The sequence below is a fragment of the Elephas maximus genome, chromosome 3, assembly GCF_024166365.1.
Source record: "Elephas maximus indicus isolate mEleMax1 chromosome 3, mEleMax1 primary haplotype, whole genome shotgun sequence".
NCBI lineage: Eukaryota > Metazoa > Chordata > Mammalia > Proboscidea > Elephantidae > Elephas > Elephas maximus.
Window position 1 is genome coordinate 109000702 of NC_064821.1, and position 23533 is coordinate 109024234.

Below are 23533 nucleotides of genomic sequence, written 5' to 3' on the forward strand. Positions count from 1 at the left end.
ATAAAGAGTCATGAAATCTAGCTGATGCTGGCACTTCTGTCCATGATACACTAGTCCAACCACAGGAAATAATTATACTCTATTTTTTCCCACCCTACCTCATACCCTTGCCCTATGCCCAGGTCCGTACTCCAAGCTCTGCCCCTCCATTTACGGGAGGAGTTGCAGATTTCATTTTATAGTGTATTGGTTTACTAGGGGAAGGGTAAATCAGAGCGGCTCCACCCATTTCCCAAGAGGCCTGGAGATGGGCGCTCCCCTTTCTTCCCCCTCCAGGTCCTGCTATCTGGGCCGACAGCCGGAGGGAGGGCCCTGTCCCCTGTCCCTTTAAGAAGGAGGGCCAAGCACTGCCGAGAGAGCCGTCGTTGTTCCCACCCGCTCGCGCCCTCTTTCCAGACCAGCTGCAGCCACAGCCCCGGCCGCCCCTCGGTGAGCAGAGTCTGCTCGGCCCCACGCAGCGAGTTGCCACCATGGTGAAGATCGTAACCGTCAAGACCCAGGCGTACCCGGATCAGAAGCCGGGCACGAGCGGGCTGCGGAAGCGGGTGAAGGTGTTCCAGAGCAGTGCCCACTACGCGGAGAATTTCATCCAGAGTGTTATCTCCACGGTGGAGCCGGCCCAGCGGCAGGAGGCCACGCTGGTAGTAGGCGGGGACGGCAGGTTCTACATGAAGGAGGCCATCCAGCTCATCGTCCGCATCGCCGCCGCCAACGGGGTAAGGGCCGCGCCGGCTCCTCGGCAGCGTGCACCCGGGGCGCAGGCCGTGCGCGACGTGCGGGAGTGCCGCCCGCCCTGGTCCGCCGGCCGCGCCCCTTCCGTGCGGGGCCGCGGAGTCTCCACCCCGCGCTTCGCTGCGCTCGCTCTTCCCGGGCTGGAGGCCCCGCGGAGGTCGTGGTGTGGGGGACAGCGGCCACGCGACCCCGGCGAGCTGCTCTCCTGGCTTCCCGAGAGCGGGAAGGCGCGGCCGTGGGGAGCTGGGCTTGACCTTGGGAGGGAGGACCGAGCCTCCGCCTCCTGCTCCTCCCTCTCCCCGCCTCCTCCCCCTCCCGAGGTCTCTGACATTTACATTAACCTTTCCCGTTTCCGAAGATACAGTTACAGCGCCGAGCGCCGTCGCCTTTACCCGGAAAGGTTAGACGGTCGCCACCTTGCCCAGAACTGCTTGCATCCCACCTCCTTGCCTGCTATTCTCGTCTCGCCTGGGACTGGCGCTTCTCGCTGACTCCGAACCCGACGCTTTGGGGCAGGGGTGGCGGGGGCACCCACCCACTAGTGTATCAGGCCGGCCGATCTGAGGAGGCGGGAGCCTAGCCTTCTTTTCCGCCTCGTAGTTCGCGTGGGGACAGAGCTCCTGTCCTGCCGCGGCCTGGTTATGGGGGTGCAGGCTTTTGAAAAGACTGATGTTTGTCCCGTGGTGCGTTTGGATTTGTTCCACCGAGGGGGCTGGAGCTGAATTTTCATTAGAACAGAAACAACATACCCCAGGGCACTCTTATGCAAGCAGTCGTGGCTGGCAGGGAAATTAATGCAACACCTTGCTTCCGCCCCCTGCTGAGGAACGTTAACTTAGACTTAATTGGGCAGGTCCGCTCAAATGTGTGGAACTTCAAAATAGATTTTTCAGTAAACCCGAAAGAGGAAAATTGGCAAATTGGGGCTGATTATTTACTCACTTTTATCAAACATTTCAACGAGTTCTTCTAAACAGCACGTTTTCTTTCCATATTTATAAAAAAGATTTGACTTATACCCAACTTCTGGAGATTATTCCCTTTACTAATATTTTTATTCATTTTACGTAGTATTTTATTAACTTACTACCTAGTGAGTGCTGTTTTGCCAAGCACCATTTACCAAGCGGCTCACTTACAGTTGTCTCCTTTATCTCCCACAGCCCTGTAAGGTAAATGATATCGTGGGCATCTTCAAGTTGCCAATGAGAAAACCGAAGTTTAGATAGGTTAAATAGTTTCCAGGACGTATGTTGACAGAGCTGAGAATCCAGTACAGATCTGCCAATTCCAGTTGAGCAGCTTCTATGAATGAAGGGACTCTTGGATCTAAAGATCTGTTTTCCAAGTATCTTTGACAGCCAGAGGGAGGGCCCTGTCCCCTGTCCCTTTAAGAAGGAGGGCCAGGCACTGCCGAGAGTAGTGCCCTCGTTGTTCCACCTGCTCGCGCCGTCTTTCCAGACCAGCTGCACTGGACCCTAACTACAGCTGCCTCACTGGGTTAAACATTTATAAACATCAAGGAGGGAAGATTATCTGGGTTTGTTTTTTGTATGCTCCCAAGTTGTCAGACAACCACAAATTCCCATGAAAGAAGAGCAAACAATATCTGTATCCCAGTTGTTGTGTGCCATTGAGTCTATTTCAATTCGTAGGGACCCTTCACTTCCCTGCTACCGCCAGTGCTGAATTTGCTTTTCATTCATTCATTCAACAAATATTGAGCTCATACCGTGTACAGAGTAACCTATGAAATGAAAAGATGATTCAGACACAAGCCCTGTCCTTAAGGATTTACAGCATAGTGGGAGTTTTAGGCATCCAAATGGAGGATTGTCCACTTGGGAGCTGTGCAGGTTGAAGAGGAAAGAATGAGTTTAAGTCTAAACAAAAACATGTTCTTGAACTTTTATCATCACCCTTTAACTACTGCTCTATAGCTCTTTCTCCTTTTAGCCAAACTTTGTAGAAGTTGTCTGCATTTACCATCTCTGACTTGTTACCTCCCATTCACTTACCACCTCACCATAACCTGGCTTCTGCCTTTCCACCGCGCCACTAAAATTGGTCTTGTCAAAATTACTAAGGACTTTCTGGTTGCTGAATCCATTGAATACTTTTTAGGCCTTATCTTAACTTGACTTTCCTCCTGCACTTGGCACTGCTGATTTGCACTCTTAAAACTCTCAACTCCCTTGCCTTGACCACTCTCTCCTGAGTCTGCTCACACTTTTTTGAGAGTTCCCTCATGGACTGCTTGCCCTACCCACAACCCAAGTGTTGCCTAGGTTTCTGTCCTCAGCTCTGTGCTCTCTGCTTTTAGCTACTCACCAGAGATTTAAATATTGCTGCTGCTTACCTGGTGTGATTCAATTCAGATAGCATCTTCAAAAAGCTTTCCTTGCCCTTCCTCTGTTAAGTGCTCCTTTCCTATGGATCCCTCTAAAAAAACAAACAAAAACCAAAAATCAACCCACTGCCATCGGGTTGATTCCAACTCATAATGACCCTATAGGACAGAGTAGAACTGCCCCATGGAGTTTCCAAGGAGTACCTGGTGGATTTGAACTGCTGACCTCTTGGTTAGCAGCTGTAGCTCTTAGCCACTACACCACCAGGGTTTCCTGGATACCTATAGAATAAATTAATCAAATTCCAGTGCAATTATCTGTTCACACGTCCCAGTCTCCCACTAGAGAGTAAGCTTTCCTCAGGGTCTGTTTTGTATCTGTATCCACAATACCTAGAACAATGTAGCATTCAATGAATCCTTGTTCAATTGCCCCAAATTGTATTTTCAAAATCTGTGTTTCCAGCACATACCTTAAAGCCCCATATAGTTGGTGACCATTAAATTTATTCTCATCAAATATTTATTGTGTACTTATTTTATATCAGGTATTTTTTTTTTTTATTGTGCGTAGCCATTGGGATACAAAATATCCTTTTCCTTAGGAAACACATAGTCCAGAAGAGGAGGTAGACTAAAATAGACAGACAACACAATGTATTAGGTGTTTAAATGGAAGTTTGTGCCTGGTAACCATGGGGCAAGATAATGGGGGCTGTATTTTGGAGGAAAAGTGAGGACGGCCTCACAGAAGAGGTGGTAGCTGATCTGAGTCTTAAAGGATAAGTTGGGATTTCCAAGGTGGATGTCTTTGGTGAGAGGAGTTCTAGGCGGAAGGAATAGTAATGATAGGAATTGGGGGTTGTTCTCTCGGGCAAATTATTTAATTCCTAATCCTTTTTTTTTCTCATCTGTAAACATCAGGAATGACTACATACCCAGAGAGGTTGTTGATTAAATAAAACAATTTATTAGTAAGTACAGGGCACTGCCTTCCTACCTGGAGGAAGCTGCTTGAATGACACTTGTGGGAAAACCTCAGGCAGTCTGGGGCAGGACTTTATGTGACTTAATGTTTTGCTGATAACAAGACACTAAGTTTATCTAAATCTCCAACTTGATGGCAGCCGTTAGTCCCGGAATAGATTTATTACCTCCCACCTCTCTCCAGTCCTCAGTGACCCTGGCCAACATAGAGCAACTCAACTTGATAGGACCCAATTGAGTGCAGGTGACAAAAGCCTGGCTCGGATTATCCCCAAAAGGAATTATTGACCCATGTTGCTGAGAAGTCCAGGAGATTCCTAGTGTAGACTTCATGGTTCAAAACATTCCTGGTCTCTAAAAATCACTCTTGGTCCCAGTATTAGGAATTTAGGGGGAGAGGTGACATTAAAAACGAGTGAGGATTTTGATACTTCGAAGGATAATTTGTCATCATCCTAAACAAAATAAGATAGATGCCTTTATGGGAACTTGTGAAGAAGCGGGTTTTTTTTTAAATCAATTCTCGGGGGGTCTTAACCTTCTTGGTGCCATAGACCGCTTTGCCATGCTGGGGAATAAGTTTTTAAATGAGTAAAAGAAAATACAAAGGATTACAAATGAAACAAATATTATATTGAAATACAGTGACCAAAACATGAAACTAAATTTGTGATATAGCAAAACATGTGCCTCTTTATTAATTCATTAAATAATAAGATGTAGTGAAGAATTGAATACTACCTTAATGAGTACAAACAATATGCTCAGTATGAACCCCCTGAATTCTACCCTTGGATATCATGGGGGTCCAAGGACCCTGAGTTAAGAACTCCTGCACGCAAGAAATGATCCCCGTCTAGTTCTAGGTACTGCCTGTACCAGAACAGGCCTCAAATACAGGACCCAGAAATTAAGGGTCTCGTGTTCTCAAACTAAGCCAGCTGAGCTTTGAGAACTCCGCTTTATAACACTTAAAACTTGCCTTATTTCCCATTTGGAATAAATCACACTGTGAACTTTCTTGAGAGGCCCAGCTATAAATATTGTGGAAGGGATGTGTTTCTGGATATTGTTCACAACATTTACTGAGAAGGAGATGAAAGAACAGGAAAAGGAAGGTTTGGGGACTATGAGGTAAATGGTGTTAGCATGGAGGCACCTGGCTTCCCTTAGTTAATACCTGATGTCCCTGGAGCAGGGATGACTTGTCAGAGAAACATCTTTGGGTCACTTTTTAATATACGATAACTTCCATGTTACAAAAAGTCCTTCAATTATGACAGGCTTTAATAATGGTTCTTTCCTTGTTTGAACTTTCCAGTTTTGAATGATTATGAAACAGCTGTATAAATAAATTATTGTCTTTTTCCATCCAGGGTTTTACGATCTTTTGGGGGAGGAGATAAGACATAACAAATACACACACATAAAAAAGAACTGAATTAGAAAAAATGTTGAGTTCAGAGAAGGAAGGTAACATTCTGGACTGGGAAGGAGGAGGTAGAATTTGAATTGTGTCTTGAAGAGGGGATAGCATGTGAACAGAGAAGAGGGGGCCTACTTTCAGGTCCGGGGACAGGGGAAAGGTAAGGAAGAGGAAGGGACAGGACTTTTTTTTTAGAGCTGGGTACTTAGCCACTTAACAATCTTTGTGACAGAAAATATTTAAATCAAATTGTTCAGGAGCTTCTCTTTCTCTCAAGAGAGAATGTTCTTGCTAAAAGTAAAGTCCTTTTTCCTTTCTTAACCAAATCAAATGACTGCTAGAGCACTGAAGACTAAAAAGGAAAACAGCCTCCCTTCTCACATTAATGCTTCTCTTGGTAAACAAGATTATATGGGGAAAAGTGGTATATTGTCTTGGGAAGAGTGATTCTTTAAATATTTATTGAGCACCTGCTAGGTGCTGGGCCCTGTTCAAAGCTATCTCAGCAGCAAACAGAACAAAGTTTCTGTTCTCACAGAGCTTATCTTTTAGTGGAGGGAGATAAATGCTAAATAAATATATGTCAGGTGAAGGTAAAAACTCTGAAGGAAAATAACACATGGTAAAGGAAGACTTTTTAAAGAGACAGCACTAGAAGGTAGGTTGCTCTGTTTGGAGAGGTGGTCAGAAAGGCCTCCCTGATGAACCGCTTTTGAGAGAGATCTGAGTGAAGTGAAGGAGTGAACCATGAGATATTTGTGGAAAGACTTCCAGGCAGAGGAAGAGTTAAATGTAAAGTATAAACATAGCTAATCATTGAACATTATAAAAATTATGTTCCAAATAAACATAGTATAAACTTTGTACAAAGGACCCCGATATACTATGAAATTTTACATATACCAAACCTATTGCCATCGAGTCCATTCCAACTCATAGTGACTCAATAGGACAGAGTAGAACTGCCCCATTGGATTTCCAAAGAGCGGCTGGTGAATTCGAACTGCCGACCTTTTGGTTAGCAGATATAGCTCTTAACCAGTATGCCACCAGGGCTCCAATTATAAATTTATCTTGGGATAGTAAGAATGGTATAATAAGCATTGCTCAAATACTTAACAATACATTTTTTGTTCTCTTGGACTTTAGAAGAGCTTTTAGGAGAATGATTTGAGTGGGCTACATCTCTAAGAACATTTATGCTGAAAAGTTTGGACTGATTCGTTCTCCCCCACCCCCAAATTCTCCTGAAGTCCACACAGGCAGTCATTCTGTTGACTTTGAGCTGTCTTCAGAGTTGGAATTCACCTTTTAAAAATGGCTACTGAGCATCTTAAGTAAGTATTTGAGGGTTCACCAAAGTCTTCAGAGTCCCTAGATGGTGCAGTTGGTTAACATGTTTGGCTACAAACGAAAAGGCTGGCCATTTGAGTCTACCCAGAGGTGCCTTGGAAGAAAGGCCTGGTGATCTACAAAAAAAAAAAATCAGTCATTGAAAACCCTTTGGAACACAGTTTTACTCTGATATACATGGGTTGCCATGAGTTGGAATCAACTGGAGGGAAACTTTTTTTTTTTAAAACCAAGGGCTTTGGTTGGGAGTATTTGGAGAAGACTTTTCTCACCTGGTCTCCTCACAGGGAAAAATCACAAAGGGCAGCCTGAAAGGGTTAGTTGGTAAGAGAGAGAAGAATGTGCCCTTGGGTTGGGGTATACAGATAAATATAAGCTTTTAAAATTTTTTTTTAGTACTTCAACTAGTAAGTCTCCCTTCCTATTGCTTCTCCTGACTACCATCCAGTCTCCTGAGGCATAAAGATAGAAAAGGTGAGTCAAGCCCTGAATAAGCACAATGATGACAGTCAATCAAATCATGCCAATAAGGATTTAATCATAAATCAGAAACAGCTTGAACATTGTGTTTTCACATAGGAAACATTTTCTTTCTTTTTTCCCTCTTTATGAGTACCCCAAAGTGTTTTGGGAAGGATCAAATGCAGTAGACTGTTGGTAGGACAGAGAGATTTGGTTGACTCATCCAACTTGCTAGTAAATGGCGGAGCTGGAACTGAGACTGTGGCCTTCTGATATTTCATCTAGATGATCTTTTCCATAAATAAATATATTCCAGAACAAATAGTTCTGAAGATTGATACAGTCTCCTGGTTAAACGTTTAAGGAAACTGGATTGAATGATGTTAAGTAGAACTTTTCAGAGCTTTTAATATACAAATGAGTCTGTGAGTTTGCAAGAGGACTCTAAAACAATTTTGGGAAATACCGGCCTACACCACTATGGCCTGATATGCCCACCTGTAACCTGAAAGAGACTTCCCAGATTTAAGTTTAGTTTCTGTTGCTAATGATACGCAGGGAGGTTGAGATCCTGTTTTCTTATAGATGTATACCACATGGCTTATTTTGGCAACTGACACACGAGTTTGGTTTTGACTGTTGTTGAGCGTTTTTGATTCAGCCCAAAGAATACTTTCCTCCCAGGTGACCATGTAGTAAGGCTTTGGGGTAAGTGACAAAAGTTCTTCTGGGCAAATATTAGTCCCCTATGCTGTGCTCATAGCGACCCTATAGGACAGAGTAGAACTGCCCCATAGAGTTTCCAAGGAGCGCCTGGTGGATTCGAACTCCTGACCCTTTGGTTAACAGCCATAGCACTTAGCCACTACGCCACCAGGGTTTCTATGAGTTGGAATTGACTCGACAGCACTGGGTGTGGTGTTTTGGTTTTATACTGTGCTACCTATGTACCTATATGCTCACAAGCACCTCTGTTGCTAAAGGGTGAGTTGAAATGATCATTACTTTGTGTGAGTCCAGTGGCCTTAATTAGTGTGATGTAGTGGCCATTTAGGGGCCAAATCAACCAATGTAAGGGCCACAGACACTGGCGGCAAGCTCAGGGTGAGCTGTTTAGTTACTGTACTGTGTGCAGAGATACAGCAGAAAAAAGACAGGCACAGTCCTCACCATTGAGATTTGGTTGGAGTCCAGGTGAAATACAGACAAGCAAACCAGCAACTGCTACAAGGTGCAGTGAGCACTATTATGGGGGTGAACAAGGCAGGCTACGAGGGCAAAAAAGAGGTGCGTCTAACTCGGGCATAGGGAACAGGGCAGTGACAGCTAAACAGACCCGGAGGTGAAGAGGAGTGTTACAGGTAGAACCAGATCAGACATGAAACAATATGTTGAAAGGGTAGGTTAGAGACCTACTCAACTCGATATTCTTGTTTCATACCCTACAAGAAAGAAGCAACTGTACTAAAGCAACACCACTTGTTTTGCATTTTACGAGGCACTTCTACCTACATGGCTTTATTTCCTCTCTACAATGAATCCTTTAGGTGTCCCAGGACCATGGTCATGGAGTCAAGAAGAGAGACTGGAAACTGCCCCTGCAGCTCCTAGAAAGTCAGAGATGTGAAAGTAGACAACACAGGCACTTAGTACCATGTTCCAAATACAGATTCCCACTGTAAGTGGTTGAGGACACTGTGAGTTTTGGTGAAGTTTTAAGCACGAAGTGAGCATTTGGAGAAGGGAAGCGTGCAGACGTTACTACTTAGATTGAGGTCACTTTTCTCACTATTGGATTGCATTGAAAACAGTTTATTGGATCACAGTGTAAAAGAAGAGGTGAAATCCACAGCAGGCTTGACTGTTTTTCTTCCTTTGATGAACCACATAAAAAATGGAAACTGAGCCAGTAGAATATAGTTCTAGGACCAGTTGGCCTCCCTGGGATCAATGGGACAAATCATTAACTAAAAAAAAAATTTTTTACTAGCCTCCAATTAATACAGGGAAGCCACATTTTACACAGATGGGTTCTAGGGGTAGAATGGAAGATGAATCTTGAATGTAGTCAAAATCATCCTTAAAATCCCTTAGGAAGATAACCACATTGGAGATCAACATGTGCAACATAGATATGTGTGTCTTTAAATACCAGAATTACACTCAGCACGGCAAGATGCTCATACTTTGAGAGGCATATGGAGACTAAGACCGACTGAGGGCATATGGTCATTGAATGGAATGGTTCATCAAAGGAAGAAAAACAGTCAAGCCTGCTGTGGATTTCACCTCTTCTTTTATACTGTGATCCAATAAATCCTCCCCCTTCCTCTCCCTGTCAATTGTTTATAGTAAATTAGTGTCATATAAATCCTTGTCTGATGTGAGTCTGCTGCAGATTCTTGCTGCTCCTCTAGTAGCACATGTGAGAAGCACCTTGGTCTCGATCCAGCACATGCAGTTTGGAGAATCATGCCTTTGTGGATTTTAACTTAGCTTGTATTTGAACTATTTTCCCTAACAAGACTTGGTCCTCCTGTTGTAGCTCAGTTGATGGTGATCAGAAGTGCCTCCCTAGCGCCCCCAAAGTGAATTTGATGTACATTTTGTATCATATATTTAAAGTAAAAACATTTCTACAATTATACAGGTTCCACTATTATAACAGAGGCCTAAAACAACAGTAGGTTAAACAAGATAAGGGTTTCTCTTTCTCTCATGGAATAGTTTGGGTATAAGCAAGCCAGTACCAGTATGATGGATCTATGTTGTTGGGACTTAGCCTCCTTCAGTCTTGTTGCTCTGCCGTCTTGAGAGTGTTGCCCTTGTACATATGGTTCGAGATGGTTCCCCACCAGCATATCCATATTCCAACCAGTTGCCTCAAGAAAAAGATGAAGAAGCGGAGTAGTTTTTCCCTTTAAACAATCTGGAAATTCCACACATACTCTTGCTACAACCCATTGGCTAGATCTTAATCACATGACCATACTACCTGCAAGAAGGGCTGAAAAAAATATTGAGAGGTCATGTGACCAACTAAAAATAGATAGTTCTATTACCCTAAGAAAGGAAGGGGTAACTGGAAATCTGTCATGGTCTGTCTCTTTGTTCATGCAGCTAACCATGTCTGTTCTTCCTCTCACACATAAACATATCCACCCCTCTCCAGGCGAGGCACCCCAAGTTCCTTCCAGTTACCCAGTCTTTTCGAAATCCAGACTGAGCCCTGGGTGATAGTCAATTCTTTCCATCAGGTCCATATGTGTAGCTCCTAGTGGTTTAGCATCTAATACATTTAAAGATAAATTATCAGCCTTCCCACACCCCTGCTGCACCCACACACGATTATGTGCCTATTAGCTGAATAGAGCAAGATACTTACAATAAAGATTCCTGTTAAGAAAAGGAAAGGACTAGAACACACAGCAGTCGCCAGCCATAGTGTTCATATTCTGCTGTCGGGGAATGTGGACTCCCTGCCCTGCAGTGGAGTAGGGGCCAGGGACCTGCCCTCTGGGAGGAACTCTTTATTCTCTATCCTCCATTTTCACTTAGAAGTGGACTTTGGAGAACAGACCCTGAAAACACTTTTGCAACCTGCTTCCTGCTGATGAAAGCTTAGGGGTAGTTGGGGAGGGGTTGCTTGTGCAGGCCAGGCTCATGCTTTTTTTGGCTAGACAGTTTCCTCAAAAACTTAGTACATTTCTGGTTTGTTCTGATCAGTTTCATGTACTGGTAACCACAACGAAAGTTCTCATCTAGGTAGAGTTTTGAAGCCTGAATACTCTGACTTTTATTTATTGACCTCTATTCTCTGTCCCTCCTCTGATTTCTGCATCACCGATGGCCACCTCGAGATGATAGGAAGTTACAGGCTTGGGTAAGAAGGTAGCGCCTTAATCTGATCTTTGCTGGGGGGCTAGAAAGAGAATCCTGGGCAAGTTTTGAGACCACAGTCCTTTCTTCTGTTAGGCCTCCTGCTTCATGTATAGCTGCTTTAGTTTGGGTGTACAAATAGTTGTCATTTTCAACTCTGCAGGGCCATACATTATTGGACTTTGGCAACATAGTTTATAGACCACAGTCAAAGAAAACTTCTCTTTGCGTGGCTATAGCTTCCTTCGTTTCTGCTGTAGAATGTTTGGCTGTAGCCTGAATTCCTCTCTATATTGTAGCAAGAAGTAGCCAACAAACACTCATGTTCTGAATTCTTCCAACCCTTTGTCTAGAGCTACAGGTTTGGTTGGCCAGTGGCCTGCCTTCCAAGATATATTAGGTAATAATTTTACTAAATGGTTTGCCATGACATAAAGACCATACCAATGCCACATATTTTAGATTCTGTTTTGGTACAGAATACAAATTTTCTTATTAGTTAAAATAAGGTTTGGGTGCTATAACAGAGTTCCAAAATAAGTTACTTAAACAAAAGTTTACAGTAATAGAATGCAAGCAGTCCAGGGCTAGTGTGGTGGCTACCTTGTATAAAGAGACACATGTTTCTTTTCTGATATGACTCAGGCTTCCCTAGGATACTCCAGCCAACAGGAAGGGAAGACAGAGGAAGGCATGACCCTTTTTGGAGGTTGCACACATCAGTTTCATTCAAGTCGCATTGGCCAAAACTTAGCCTATGACTATCTGTAGCAACAACGGAAGCTGGGAAAAATAAATTTTATTCTGGATGGCATGTGTCAAGTTAACATTCAGGGAGAGTTCTATAAAGCTAATTGAAGAAAAGAATTGCTGTAATGAAATAACCAATAGTCTCTACACACTATCCTAAGCATATCTTCAAAATTTGTTAAAAGAAATCACTAAGCTATTTGCAAGTGATGGGGTTACAGAGAGAAAACAGAAACTTAATTTTACATAGTTAACTAGATTTTTAGAAGAGACCTTGGCTATCATTTATACAAATCACTCCTCAGAAAGGGACGAAGGCATGGGCATTTCTATTGTGGGGGAGCTCTTAAAAATAAATTACTTTATTGAGATACAATTTACATAATAATCATACAGTTCACCTGTTTAAAGTATGCAATTCAATGTTTTTTAGTGTATTCACAGAGCTGTGCAATCATCACCACAATCTAATTTTGGAATACTTTTATCCTCCTAAAAGAAACCCTATACCCATTAGGAGACCATCCATGTTCCTCCTCTGTCCCCCCAGCTCTAAGCAACCACTAATCTAATTTCAGTCGCTATAGATTAGTGTGGGTAGATTTTACATAGACTGAATGTCCAGGTTTTTTTTGGTTGCCAGACAGGAGAACTTACATTTAGCAAATGAAGTCCCAGAAGCATGAGAAGGCAAAAGTTAATGATTTGTGTCAAGAGCAGTGGAATTGGTATCTCATGCTTCTATGTGTACTGTCCTGGGTATTGAAGAGAGAAAGCCAAAGATGTCATTGTTCTCAAGGAGCCTCTGACTGAGTGGGGGAAGACTGACACATAAACAGACAATTATCACTGAGTATTATTGAAGTTGTCAAGGATTTCATTGTACTTGGATCCATAATCAACACCCATGGAAGCAGCAATCAGGAATTCAAATGACATGTTACATTGGGCAGATCTGCTGCAAAAGACCTCTTTAAAATATTAAAAAGCAGGAGGCGGGGCTAAGATGGTGGAATAGCCAGACACTTCCGGTGATCCCTCTTACAACAAACACCCAATAAAACAAGTGAAATGATTATATTTGTGACAAGCTAGGAGCCCTGAGAAAACCCTGGTGGCATAGTGGTTAAGTGCTAGAGCTGCTAACCAAAAGACTGGCAATTCAAATCCACCAGGGCTCCTTGGAAACTCTATGGGGCAATTCTACTCTGTCCTATAGGGTTGCTATGAGTTCGAATCGACTTGACAGCAGTGGTTAGAAGCCCTGAATATCAAAGGCAAGTTAGAAAACAGACTGAGCATCAGGGGGAGGGAGAGATGGTTCAGAAACAGAGAGGAATTGCAGGATCCGAATCACTGGGAACCCTTAGGCACCTATTAAACAGGGTCCTCACCTATCCACATCATGGGCCTAAGGACTGGTGGCTCCACCCATGTCACCCAGCCACCTGTGACAGGGGTCCAAGGATAACTGGTACCTCCCAGTCCCTACAACCAAAAGCATTGGGTGCCCATGGTCCATCTGCAGAACCCACCCACCTGTGCACTCTAGGGAACAGGGATGCACTTTCCTCACAGACACTCAGGGAATGGTTGTCAGCCCCCTGCCTTGTTCAGAGCATGACCCCTGCTGCAACCAGATGTCTGTACCTACACCAATCACCCCTGCCCATCTAAGACTGTATGACAGAGCCTGTACCACACACTTGATGACCAACTACCTGGACACCTGAGCCGAATCCATACAAGAAAAGTGAATGGACTCCTAGGCTCATATACCTGATAACAGCTCTAGCCATGTGGTGACAGGACGTTAGAGCTTCAAAGGCAAAAATAAGCTAGCTCACTCAAGCAACCTATTTGGGCATATCAAAACAAAACAAAGCAAGAAGCTAGGATGCAATAAGCAAACATAAAATAAACTAATACAATAACTTATAGGTGGCTCAGAGACAACAGTCAATATCAAGTCACATAAAGAAGCAGACCATGATCACTTTAACAAGCTCTCAAAACAAAGAATCAGGGGATCTTCTGGATGAATGTGCCTTCCTGGAATTACCCGATGCAGAATACAAAAGATTAATATACAGAACTCTTCAAGACATCAGGAACGAGACCAGGAAGGAAATCAGGCAAAACGCAGAACAAGCCAGGGGACACACAGATAAAACATATGAATAAATTGAAACAGTTATTCAAGAACATAATGAAAAATTTAATAAGCTGCAAGAATGCATAGAGAGACAGCAATCAGAAATTCAGAGGATTAACGATAAAATTACAGAATTAGACAACTCAATAGAAAGTCAGAGGAGCAGAATTGAAGAAATGAAAGGCAGAATTAGTGATATTGAAGTTAAAATACTTGGCACTAATATACTCGAAGAAAAATCAGATAAAAGAATTAAAAAAAAAATGAAAAAACCCTAAGAATCATCTGGAACACTATCAAGAGAAATAACCTATGAGTGATTGGAGTACCAAAACAGAGAGGGATAACAGAAAATACAGAGAGAATTGTTGAAGATTTGTTGGCAGAAAAATTGCCTGATACCATGAAAGATGAGAAGATATCTATCCAAGATGCTCATCGAACTCCACATAAGGTAGATATGAAAAGAAAGTCACCAAGCCATATTATAATCAAACTTGCCAAAACCAAAGATAAAGAGAGAATTTTAAGAGTGGCTAGGGATAAATGAAAAGTCACCTACAAAGGAGAGTCAATACGAATAAACTCAGACTACTCCGCAGAAACCATGCAGGCAAGTAGGCAATGGGATGACTTATATAAAGCATTGAAGGGAAAAAATTGCCAGCCAAGAATCATATATCCAGCAAAAATGTCTCTCAAATATGAAGGTGAAATTGGCATATTTCCAGATAAACACAAGTTTAGGGAATTTGTAAAAACCAAACCAAAACTACAAGAAATACTAAAGGGAGTGCTCTGGTTAGAAAATCAGTAATATCAGATACCAACCTAAGACTAGAACACAGGACAGAGCAAACAGATGGCAACCCAGATAGGGAAATCACAAAAATAAATCAAGATAAAAAAAACCAAAAACACTCAAAACAGGGAAACAGCAATGTCATTATGTAAAAGAAGAGAACATTAAAACAGTAAAGAGAGACTAAGAAATGTAGTCATAGTTCTTTCACATGGAGAGGAAGACAAGATGATATAAAGAAGTAAAACTTTGGTTTAAAATTAGAAAAATAGGGGTAAATAATAAGGTAAACACAAAGGAGACTGACTATCCTACTCATCAAAATAAAATACAAGAAAAAAAATAAAGACTAAGCAGAAACAAAATCAACAATGAATAAGAGGAAAAAACAATATATGAAGTGCTCAGCACAAAAAATTAAGTGGGAAAAAGAAACTGTCACCAACACACAAAAAAACATCAAAATGACAGCACTAAACTCATACCTGTCCATAATTACGCTGAATGTAAATGGACTAAATGCACCAATAAAGAGACAGAGAGTGGCAGAATGGACAAAAAAGCACGATCTGTCAATATGTTGCCTACAAAGACACACCTTAGACTTAGAGACTCAAACAAACTAAAACTCAAATGATGGAAAAAAATATATCAAGCAAACAACAATCAAAAAAGAGCAGGAGTGGAAATATTAATTTCTGACAAAATAGACTTTAAAGTTAAATCTACCACAAAGGATAAAGGGACAATATAACCATATTAAATATTTCTGCACTCAATGACAGGGCTTCAAGATACATAAAACAAACTCTAACAGCATTGAAAAGTGAGATAGACAGTTCCACAATAAGAGTAGGAGACTTCAACACGCCACTTTTGGTGAAGGACAGAACATCCAAAAAGAAGCTCAATAAAGACACTGAAGATCAAATTGCCACAGTCAATCAACTTGACCTCATAGGCATATACAGAACACTCCACTCAACAGCAGTCAAGTACACTTTCTTTTCTAGTGCACATAGAACAATCTCTAGAATAGACCATGTATTAAGTCATAAAGGAAGCCTTAGCAGAATCCAAAACATCAAAATATTACAAAGCATCTTCTCTGACCATAAGGCCATGAAAGTAGAAATCAATAATGGAAAAACAGGGAAAAGAAATTGAACACTTGGAACCTGAATAATACCTTGCTCAAAAATGACTGGGTTATAGAAGACATTAAGAATGGAATAAAGAAATTCTTAGAATAAAATGAGAATGAAAACACTTCCTATCAGAACATTTGGGACACAGCAAAAGCAGTGCTCAGAGGTCAATTTATATCAATAAATGCATACATACAAAAAGAAGAAAGGGCCAAAATCAAAGAAATATCCCTACAACTTGAACAAATAGAAAGAGAGCAACAAAGGAAACCCTCAGGCACCAGAAGAAAGCAAATAATAAAAATTAGAGCAGAATTAAATGAAATAGAGAACAGAAAAACAATTGAAAGAGTTAACAAGACCAAAAGCTGGTTCTTTGAAAAAATCAACAAAATTGATAAACCAATGGCCAAACTGACAAAAGAAAAACAGAAGAGGAAGCAAATAACCCAAATAAGAAATGATATGGGTGATATCACAACAGACCCAAATGAAATTAAAAGAATCATATCAGATTACTATGAAAAATTGTACTTTAACAAATTTGAAAACCTAGAAGAAATGAATGAATTCCTAGAAACACATGACCTACCTAAACTAATACAAGCAGAGGTAGAACAACTAAATAAACCCGTAACAAAAGAAGAGATTGAAAAGGTAATTTTAAAAACTCCCAACAAAAAAAAGCCCTGGCCCAGACGGTGTTACTGCAGGGTTCTACCAAACTTTCTGAGAAAAGTTAACACCACTACTACTAAAGGTATTTCAGAGCACAGAAAAGGATGGAACACTCTCAAACTCATTCTGTGAAGCCAGCATATCCCTGATACCAAAACCAGGTAAAGACACCATAAAAAAAGAAAACTACAGACTTAGATGCAAAAATCCTCAACAAAATTCTAGCCAGTAGAATTCAACAGCATATCAAAAAATAATTCACCATGACCAAGTGGGATTCATACCAGCTGTTCAGGGATGGTTCAACATTAGAAAAACAATTAATGTGATCCATCATGTAAGTAAACAAAAGACAAGAACCACAGGATCTTTTCAATTAATGCAGTCCAACACTCACTCATTCATGATAAAAACTCTCAGCAAATTAGGAATAGAAAGAAAATTCCTCAACATAATGAAAGGTATTTATATAAAACCAACAGCCAACATCATCCTCAATGGAGAGAGTCTGAAAGCATTCCCTTTGAGATTGGGAACCAGACAAGGATGCCCTTTATCACCACTCTTATTCAACATTGTGCTGGAGATCCAAGCCAGAGCAGTTAGGCTAGATAAAGAAATAAAGGGCATCCAGTATCTCTATTTGAAGGTGACATGATCTTATACACAGAAAACCCTAAAGAATCCTCAAGAAAACTACTGAAACTAATAGAAGAGTTCAGCAGAGTATCAGGGTACAAGATAAACATACAAAAACCAGTTTGATTCCTCTACAGCAACAAAAAGAACATCAAAGAGGAAATCACCAAATCAATACCATTTACAGTAACCCTCAGGAAGATAAAATACTTAGGAATAAATCTTACCAGAGATGTAAAAGACCTATACAAAGAAAACTACAAGACACTACTGCAGGAAACTAAAAGAGACCTACGAAAGTGGAAAAACATACCTTGCTCATGGATAGGAAGAGTTAACATTGTAAAAATGTCTATTCTACCAAAAGTGATCTATCAATGCAATTCTGATCTAAACTCCAAAGACATTTTGTAATGAATGGAGAAACAAATCACCAACCTCATATGGAAGGGAAAGAGGCCCCAGATAGGTAAAGCATTCCCGAAAAAGAAGAACAACGTGGGAGGCCTCACACTACCTGATTTTAGAACCTATTATACTGCCGCAGCAGTCAAAACAGCCTGGTACTGGTACAACAACAGATACATAGGCCAGTGGAACCGAATTGAGAATCGAGCTATAAATCTATCCACATATGAGCAGCTGATATTTGACAAAGGCCCAAAGTCAGTTAAATGGGGAAAAGACAGCCTGTTTAACAAATGATGCTGGCATAATTGGATATCCATCTGCAAAAAAGTGAAACAAGACCCATACCTCACACCATGCACAAAAACTAACTCAAAATGGATCAAAGATCTAAATATAAATCTAAAATGATGAAGAACATGGAAGAAAAAATAGGGACAACACTAGGAGCCCTAATGCATGGCATAAACAGTATACAAAACATTACTATCAATGCATGAACACCAGAAGAGAAAGTAGGTAACTGGGAGCTCCTAAAAATCAAACGCCTATGTTCATTGAAAGACTTCACTGAAAGAATAAAAAGATTACCCATAGACCAGGAAAAAGTTTTTAGCTATGACAGCAGCGTCTGATCTCTGAAATCTACAAGATACTGCAAAAACTGAACAACAAAAAAAGAAAAATAGCCCAATTAAAAAATGGGCAAAGGATATGAACAGGCACTTTGGAAAAGAAGACATTCTAGTGGCTAACAGGTACATAAGGAAACGGTCACAATCATTAGCCATTAGAGAAATGCAAATCAAACCTACAATGAGATCCATCTCACTCCAACAAGGCTGGCGTTAATCCAAAAAACACAAAATAATAAATGTTGGAGAGGTTGTGGAGAGATTGGAACACTTATACACTCCTGGTGGGAATGTAAAATGGCACAACCACTTTGCAAATTGATTTGGTGCTTCCTTTAAAAGCTGTTGTTGTATTATTAAAAGCTAGAAATAGAACTATCATAGGATCCAGCAATCCCACCCCTTGGAATATATCCTAGAGAAATAAGAGCCTTTACACAAACAGATATATGCACACCCATATTCATTGCAGCACTGTTTACAATAGCAAAAAGATGGAAGCAACCAAGGTGCCCATCAGTGGATGAATGGGTAAGTAAACTACGGTTTGTTCACACAATGGAATACTATGCATCAATAAAGAACAATGATGAATCTGTGAAACATTTGATAACATGGAGGAACTTGGAAGCCATTGTGCTAAGTAAAATTAGTCAGTTGCAAAAAGACAAATAATTTATGAGACCACTATTATAAGCACTGGAGAAATAGTTTAAACAGAGAAGAAAATATTCTTTGATGGTTACGAGAGGGGGAAAGGAGGTAGGGAGAGGGGTATTCGCTAATTAAATAGTAGGCAAGAACTATTTTAGGTGAAGGGAAAGGCAACACACAATACAGGAGAGGTCAGCACAACTGGACTAAACCAAAAGCAAGGAAATTTCCTGAATAAACTGAATGCTTCGACAGCCAGAGTAGAAGGGGTGGGAGTTTGGGGACCATGGTTTCAGGGGACATCTAAGTCAATTGGCATAGTCAAATCTATTAAGAAAACATTCTGCACCCCACTTTGGAGAGTGGCGTCTGGGGTCTTAAACGCTAACAAGGGGCCACCTAATATGCATCAATTGGCCTCAACCCACCTGGAGCAAAGGGGAATGAAGAACACCAAAGACACAAGGTAATTATGAACCCAAGAGACAGATAGGGCCACATAAACCAGAGACTGCATCAGCCTAAGACCAGAAGAGCTAGATGGTGCCCGGCTACAACCAATGACTGCCCTGACAAGGGAACTCAACAGAGAACCCCTGAGGGAGCAGGAGAGCAGTGGGATGCAGACCTCAAATTCTCGTAAAAGGACCAGACTTAATGGTCTGACTGAGACTAGAAGGACCCCAGCAGCCATGGTCCCCAGACCTTCTGTTAGCCAAAGACAGGAGCCATTCCCAAATCTAACTCTTCATACAGGGATTGGACTAGATTAAAAAAAAATAGAAAATTATACTGGTGAGGAGGGAGCTTCTTGGATCAAGTAGATACATGAGACTGTTGGCAGCTCCTGTCTGGAGGGATGATGAGAAGGCAGAGGGGGTCAGAAGCTGGCCGAATGGACATGAAAAGAGAGGGTGGAGAGAAAGAGTGTGCCGTTTCATTAGGAGGAGAGCAACTAGGAGTATATAGCAAGGTGTATATAAATTTTTGTATGAAGGACTTACTTGATTTGTAAACTTAAAGCACACACACACACAAAAAAACCCCATTAAAAAGCGAACATGTCACTCTGAGGACCTGACCCAAGCCATGGTGCTTTCAATCGCCTCAGACGCGTGTGAACGCTGGACAATGAATAAGGAGAACTAAAGAAGAACTGATGTGTTTGAATTATAGTTTTGGCAAAGAATATTGTATATTCCATGGACTGCCAGTAGAATGAACAAACCTGTCTTAGAAGTACAGCCAGAATATTCCTTAGAAGCAAGGATAGCGATACTTCGTCTCACTTACTTTGAACATGTTATCAGAAAGGATCAGTCCCTGGAAAAGAACATCACGCTTGGTGAATTGGAGGGTCAATGAAAAAGAGGAAGAACTTCAAGGAGATGGATTGACACGGTGTTTGTAACAGTGGGCTCAAACATAGCAACAATTGTGGGGATGGCATACAACCAGGTAATGTTTTGTGTTGTTGTACGTAGGATTGACTCGACGGCACCTAACAACAACAACATAAAAAATAAAACGAGTTGCTATCGAGTCACCTTTCAATCAAGGGAACCCCATGTGTGTCAGACTAGACCTGCACTCTATAGGGTTTTCAATGGCTGTTTGTCAGAAGCAGGTCGGTAGACTAGACCTTTCTTCAGTGGCCTCTGGAGACTCCAGCCTCCAACCCTTCAGTTAGCAGCTGAGTGTCTTGACCATTTCCACCACCCAGGGACTCCTCACTGAGTACAATAAGAGCTAACAGCTAAGGAAAACAATAGCTGTGAAAGTTCAGAACAGGAGCCCCTACCCGAGCCTGGAGTGGCTGAGTGGGGTAAGTACAGCCGGTGAAGGGCTTCTGTAGGAGGTAGGCCTTTTTTTCTTAGCAGCCTCCCTCCTCAAAGCAGACCAAGCTGTCAAAAAAAAAAGGAGAAATTTCTCAAGGAGAATAGCTTTTTCATTTTCATGAGCGTAAGCAATCAGATTACCTTTTTTTAAAACATATTTGAACTTATATATTCAAATTAGTATTGTAGTCTGCCAAATCGCCACTCTGGGAACCATACATTTATTCCAGAGATGTGTCTAGTGTTCAGAGCATTTTGAAACTCCTCTATGGGAATTACTTTTCAGCCAGTTCGTTTATGAGTCACCTAGGAAAACCAGTCACATTATTTTATAGTCATGCCTCATTTTTCACCTAAAACTATGTAATGAGGTTTGATCACCCACTTCATTCATTAGACATGGTTCCAACCAATTCTTGTCTCTTTCCAAAGTTCACATCCGTTCTCAAAGGGTGAAATTTGTTATGACCGAGGACTTTCAAAGAATATGCAACAGACAGCAAAGACAGTTCCCCTAAAAAGAGTTCCAGAAATGTTAGCATGTTGTCAGCATTGTTTGAATCAATATGTTGCAAAAGTCCCAAGGTGATTGTTTTGAAGGAGATAACACTAATTGAGATGAATTTATTCTGGCATAACTGCTTAAAATTATTTACAATATTTTATACCGTTAAAGCACACAGCCCTGTAGAAAGAATCTTGGAAGACAGTTTATGCAGAGGGAGATTCTGTCATTCTGTTTTCTTTCTGCAGCCTACCCTGGTGGCCTGTGGATACAGTTCTCTCCCATTCTGGTGAACATCTCAACACACTTTTTTGGTTAAGGCATTTAGGAGTTGTGTACAATGGGAAGGATCGTTAAAATGCAAGCAGATAAAGTTGCCAAATATCTGGCCCTGACCTAGGAAGCAAGTCTTGCCAGCTCTTAAGCAATAGAAATTTAGAAACCTAAACATTAAGCCAACGCTCCCCTCAACTCTGAGAAATTGTTCCATGATTGCAAAGAGGCCAGAAAATGGAGCTGGGTTGGCATAACTGGGTATGGGCAGAGGAAAGCCTTTTGTTTTAGTTATAAAACTAAACTGCCATGGGAACTTTGAAAAATGCATCCTATAAAGCAAGATGAAATTTTAAAAGCAGATTTATAAATGAAGCAAAAGGGAAATAAGTGTAGGAAATGCAGGTGGGATTAGTAGTAACATTGGCACCTCTCTCAAAACCCCAACTGCCTCACAGCTGGCTCTAAGCCCCTTGTAGTCAAATCATTGAGAAAAATCCCACTTCAGTCATACAGTTCACCAGAGCCTGTTTCCCCACATTTGGTTTTTAAAAATAATAATGATATCTGCCTTGAAAGATTCACGTGAGGATGAAATAAGACTTGTGAAGCACATGTCCTAGTGCCTGACATTGTAAGGGTTTAGTAAATGGAAGCTTATGATGCTGATGATTCTAACAATTATTATGATTATTCCAAATACTGAGGCCATTGGAGGGCAGAGGAAGGGGACGAGGAAGTGGGCCAAGTGAAGGCCCTCCTGTGTCTGCCTTCACTACCCCAGCCCATGGATGTCCTATCCTGTCCCTGTCAACAACATAACCCCTTGGGTTTCATCACAGTTGGGCAAAGGCTCATAGTTGTAAACTGCAGTTGCAGGCTCATTGATTTGGAGTGTTGACCTGGTTTGAGTCAGGAGCTAGCAGTGGAAGTGGATCATTCAGGATGGATCTGTGGACTGGTTACCTGGCCCTGGCCAGTGTCATGCCACAGATGGGGCGCTGCAAGAAATGTAGGCTGGCATTGCAGACAACCTGGGATGCATGGACTTGTTCATTCAACAAGTATTATTGAGTACTGTACCAGATGGTTGGGGGTACAAAGATGTACAAAGATGAAGAAGACAAAGTCTTCATTCTCAGGATACCTGTGCTAGCAGATGAGATCGATGTTCTGTGGATAATTACAAAAACAGGATGTGAATACTAGTGTATTAGTTTCCTGCAGCTGATGTAACAAATTACCACAAACTGAGTGGCTTAAAACATCAGAAATTTATTTTCTCACAGTTCTGGAGGCCAGAAGTCTGAAATTAAGATGTTGGCAGGGCCATACTCCCTCTGGGGAAGCGAGGAGGGAATCCTTGCTCGCCTTCCAAGGGTTTCTTGGCTTGTGGCTGCCGAACTCCAGTCTTTGCCTTGTCTTTACGTGGCCTTCTCTGTGTGACTGTGCTTTATCCTCTTTTGTTTCTTATGAAAACACTTATTGCTGGATTTGGGGGCCATCTGGGTAATCCAGGATGATCTCATCTCAAGATCCTTAGTTTAATTACATCTGCCAAGACCCTTTTCCCAAACAAGTCACATTACCAGGTTCTGGGTTGACATATCTTTTGGGGGCCACCATTCAACCCACTACAACTAGTATGAGAGAAGAAGTTTGGGGAATTATAGAAACACAGGGGAGGGTCTGCCAAGCACACCTTGAGGGGAAAGGGGAGAACAAGGATGTCTTCCCAGATGAGGTAATATTTGAGACAAGTGCAGAAAGATAAAGAGGCATTAGTGAAGGGCAAAGTCAGGGTGGGGGCAGAGGGTGGCCACTAGTCTAATGCATAGAGCTAATACCTTTGCTGCCCT

At 41.7% G+C, this 23533-nt stretch overlaps 1 protein-coding gene across 1 annotated transcript in view; it reads left to right on the top strand.

Annotated features, from left to right (window-relative positions):
• The first annotated feature begins 240 nt into the window (after positions 1–240).
• PGM1 (phosphoglucomutase 1) overlaps positions 241–23533 on the top strand; it is a 76828-nt gene continuing 53535 nt past the window's right edge. The window contains exon 1 of the mRNA XM_049879474.1: positions 241–716. Within this exon, the coding sequence (XP_049735431.1) occupies positions 471–716 (246 nt within the window). The 5' untranslated portion in view covers positions 241–470. The remainder of the gene's footprint in view (positions 717–23533) is intronic.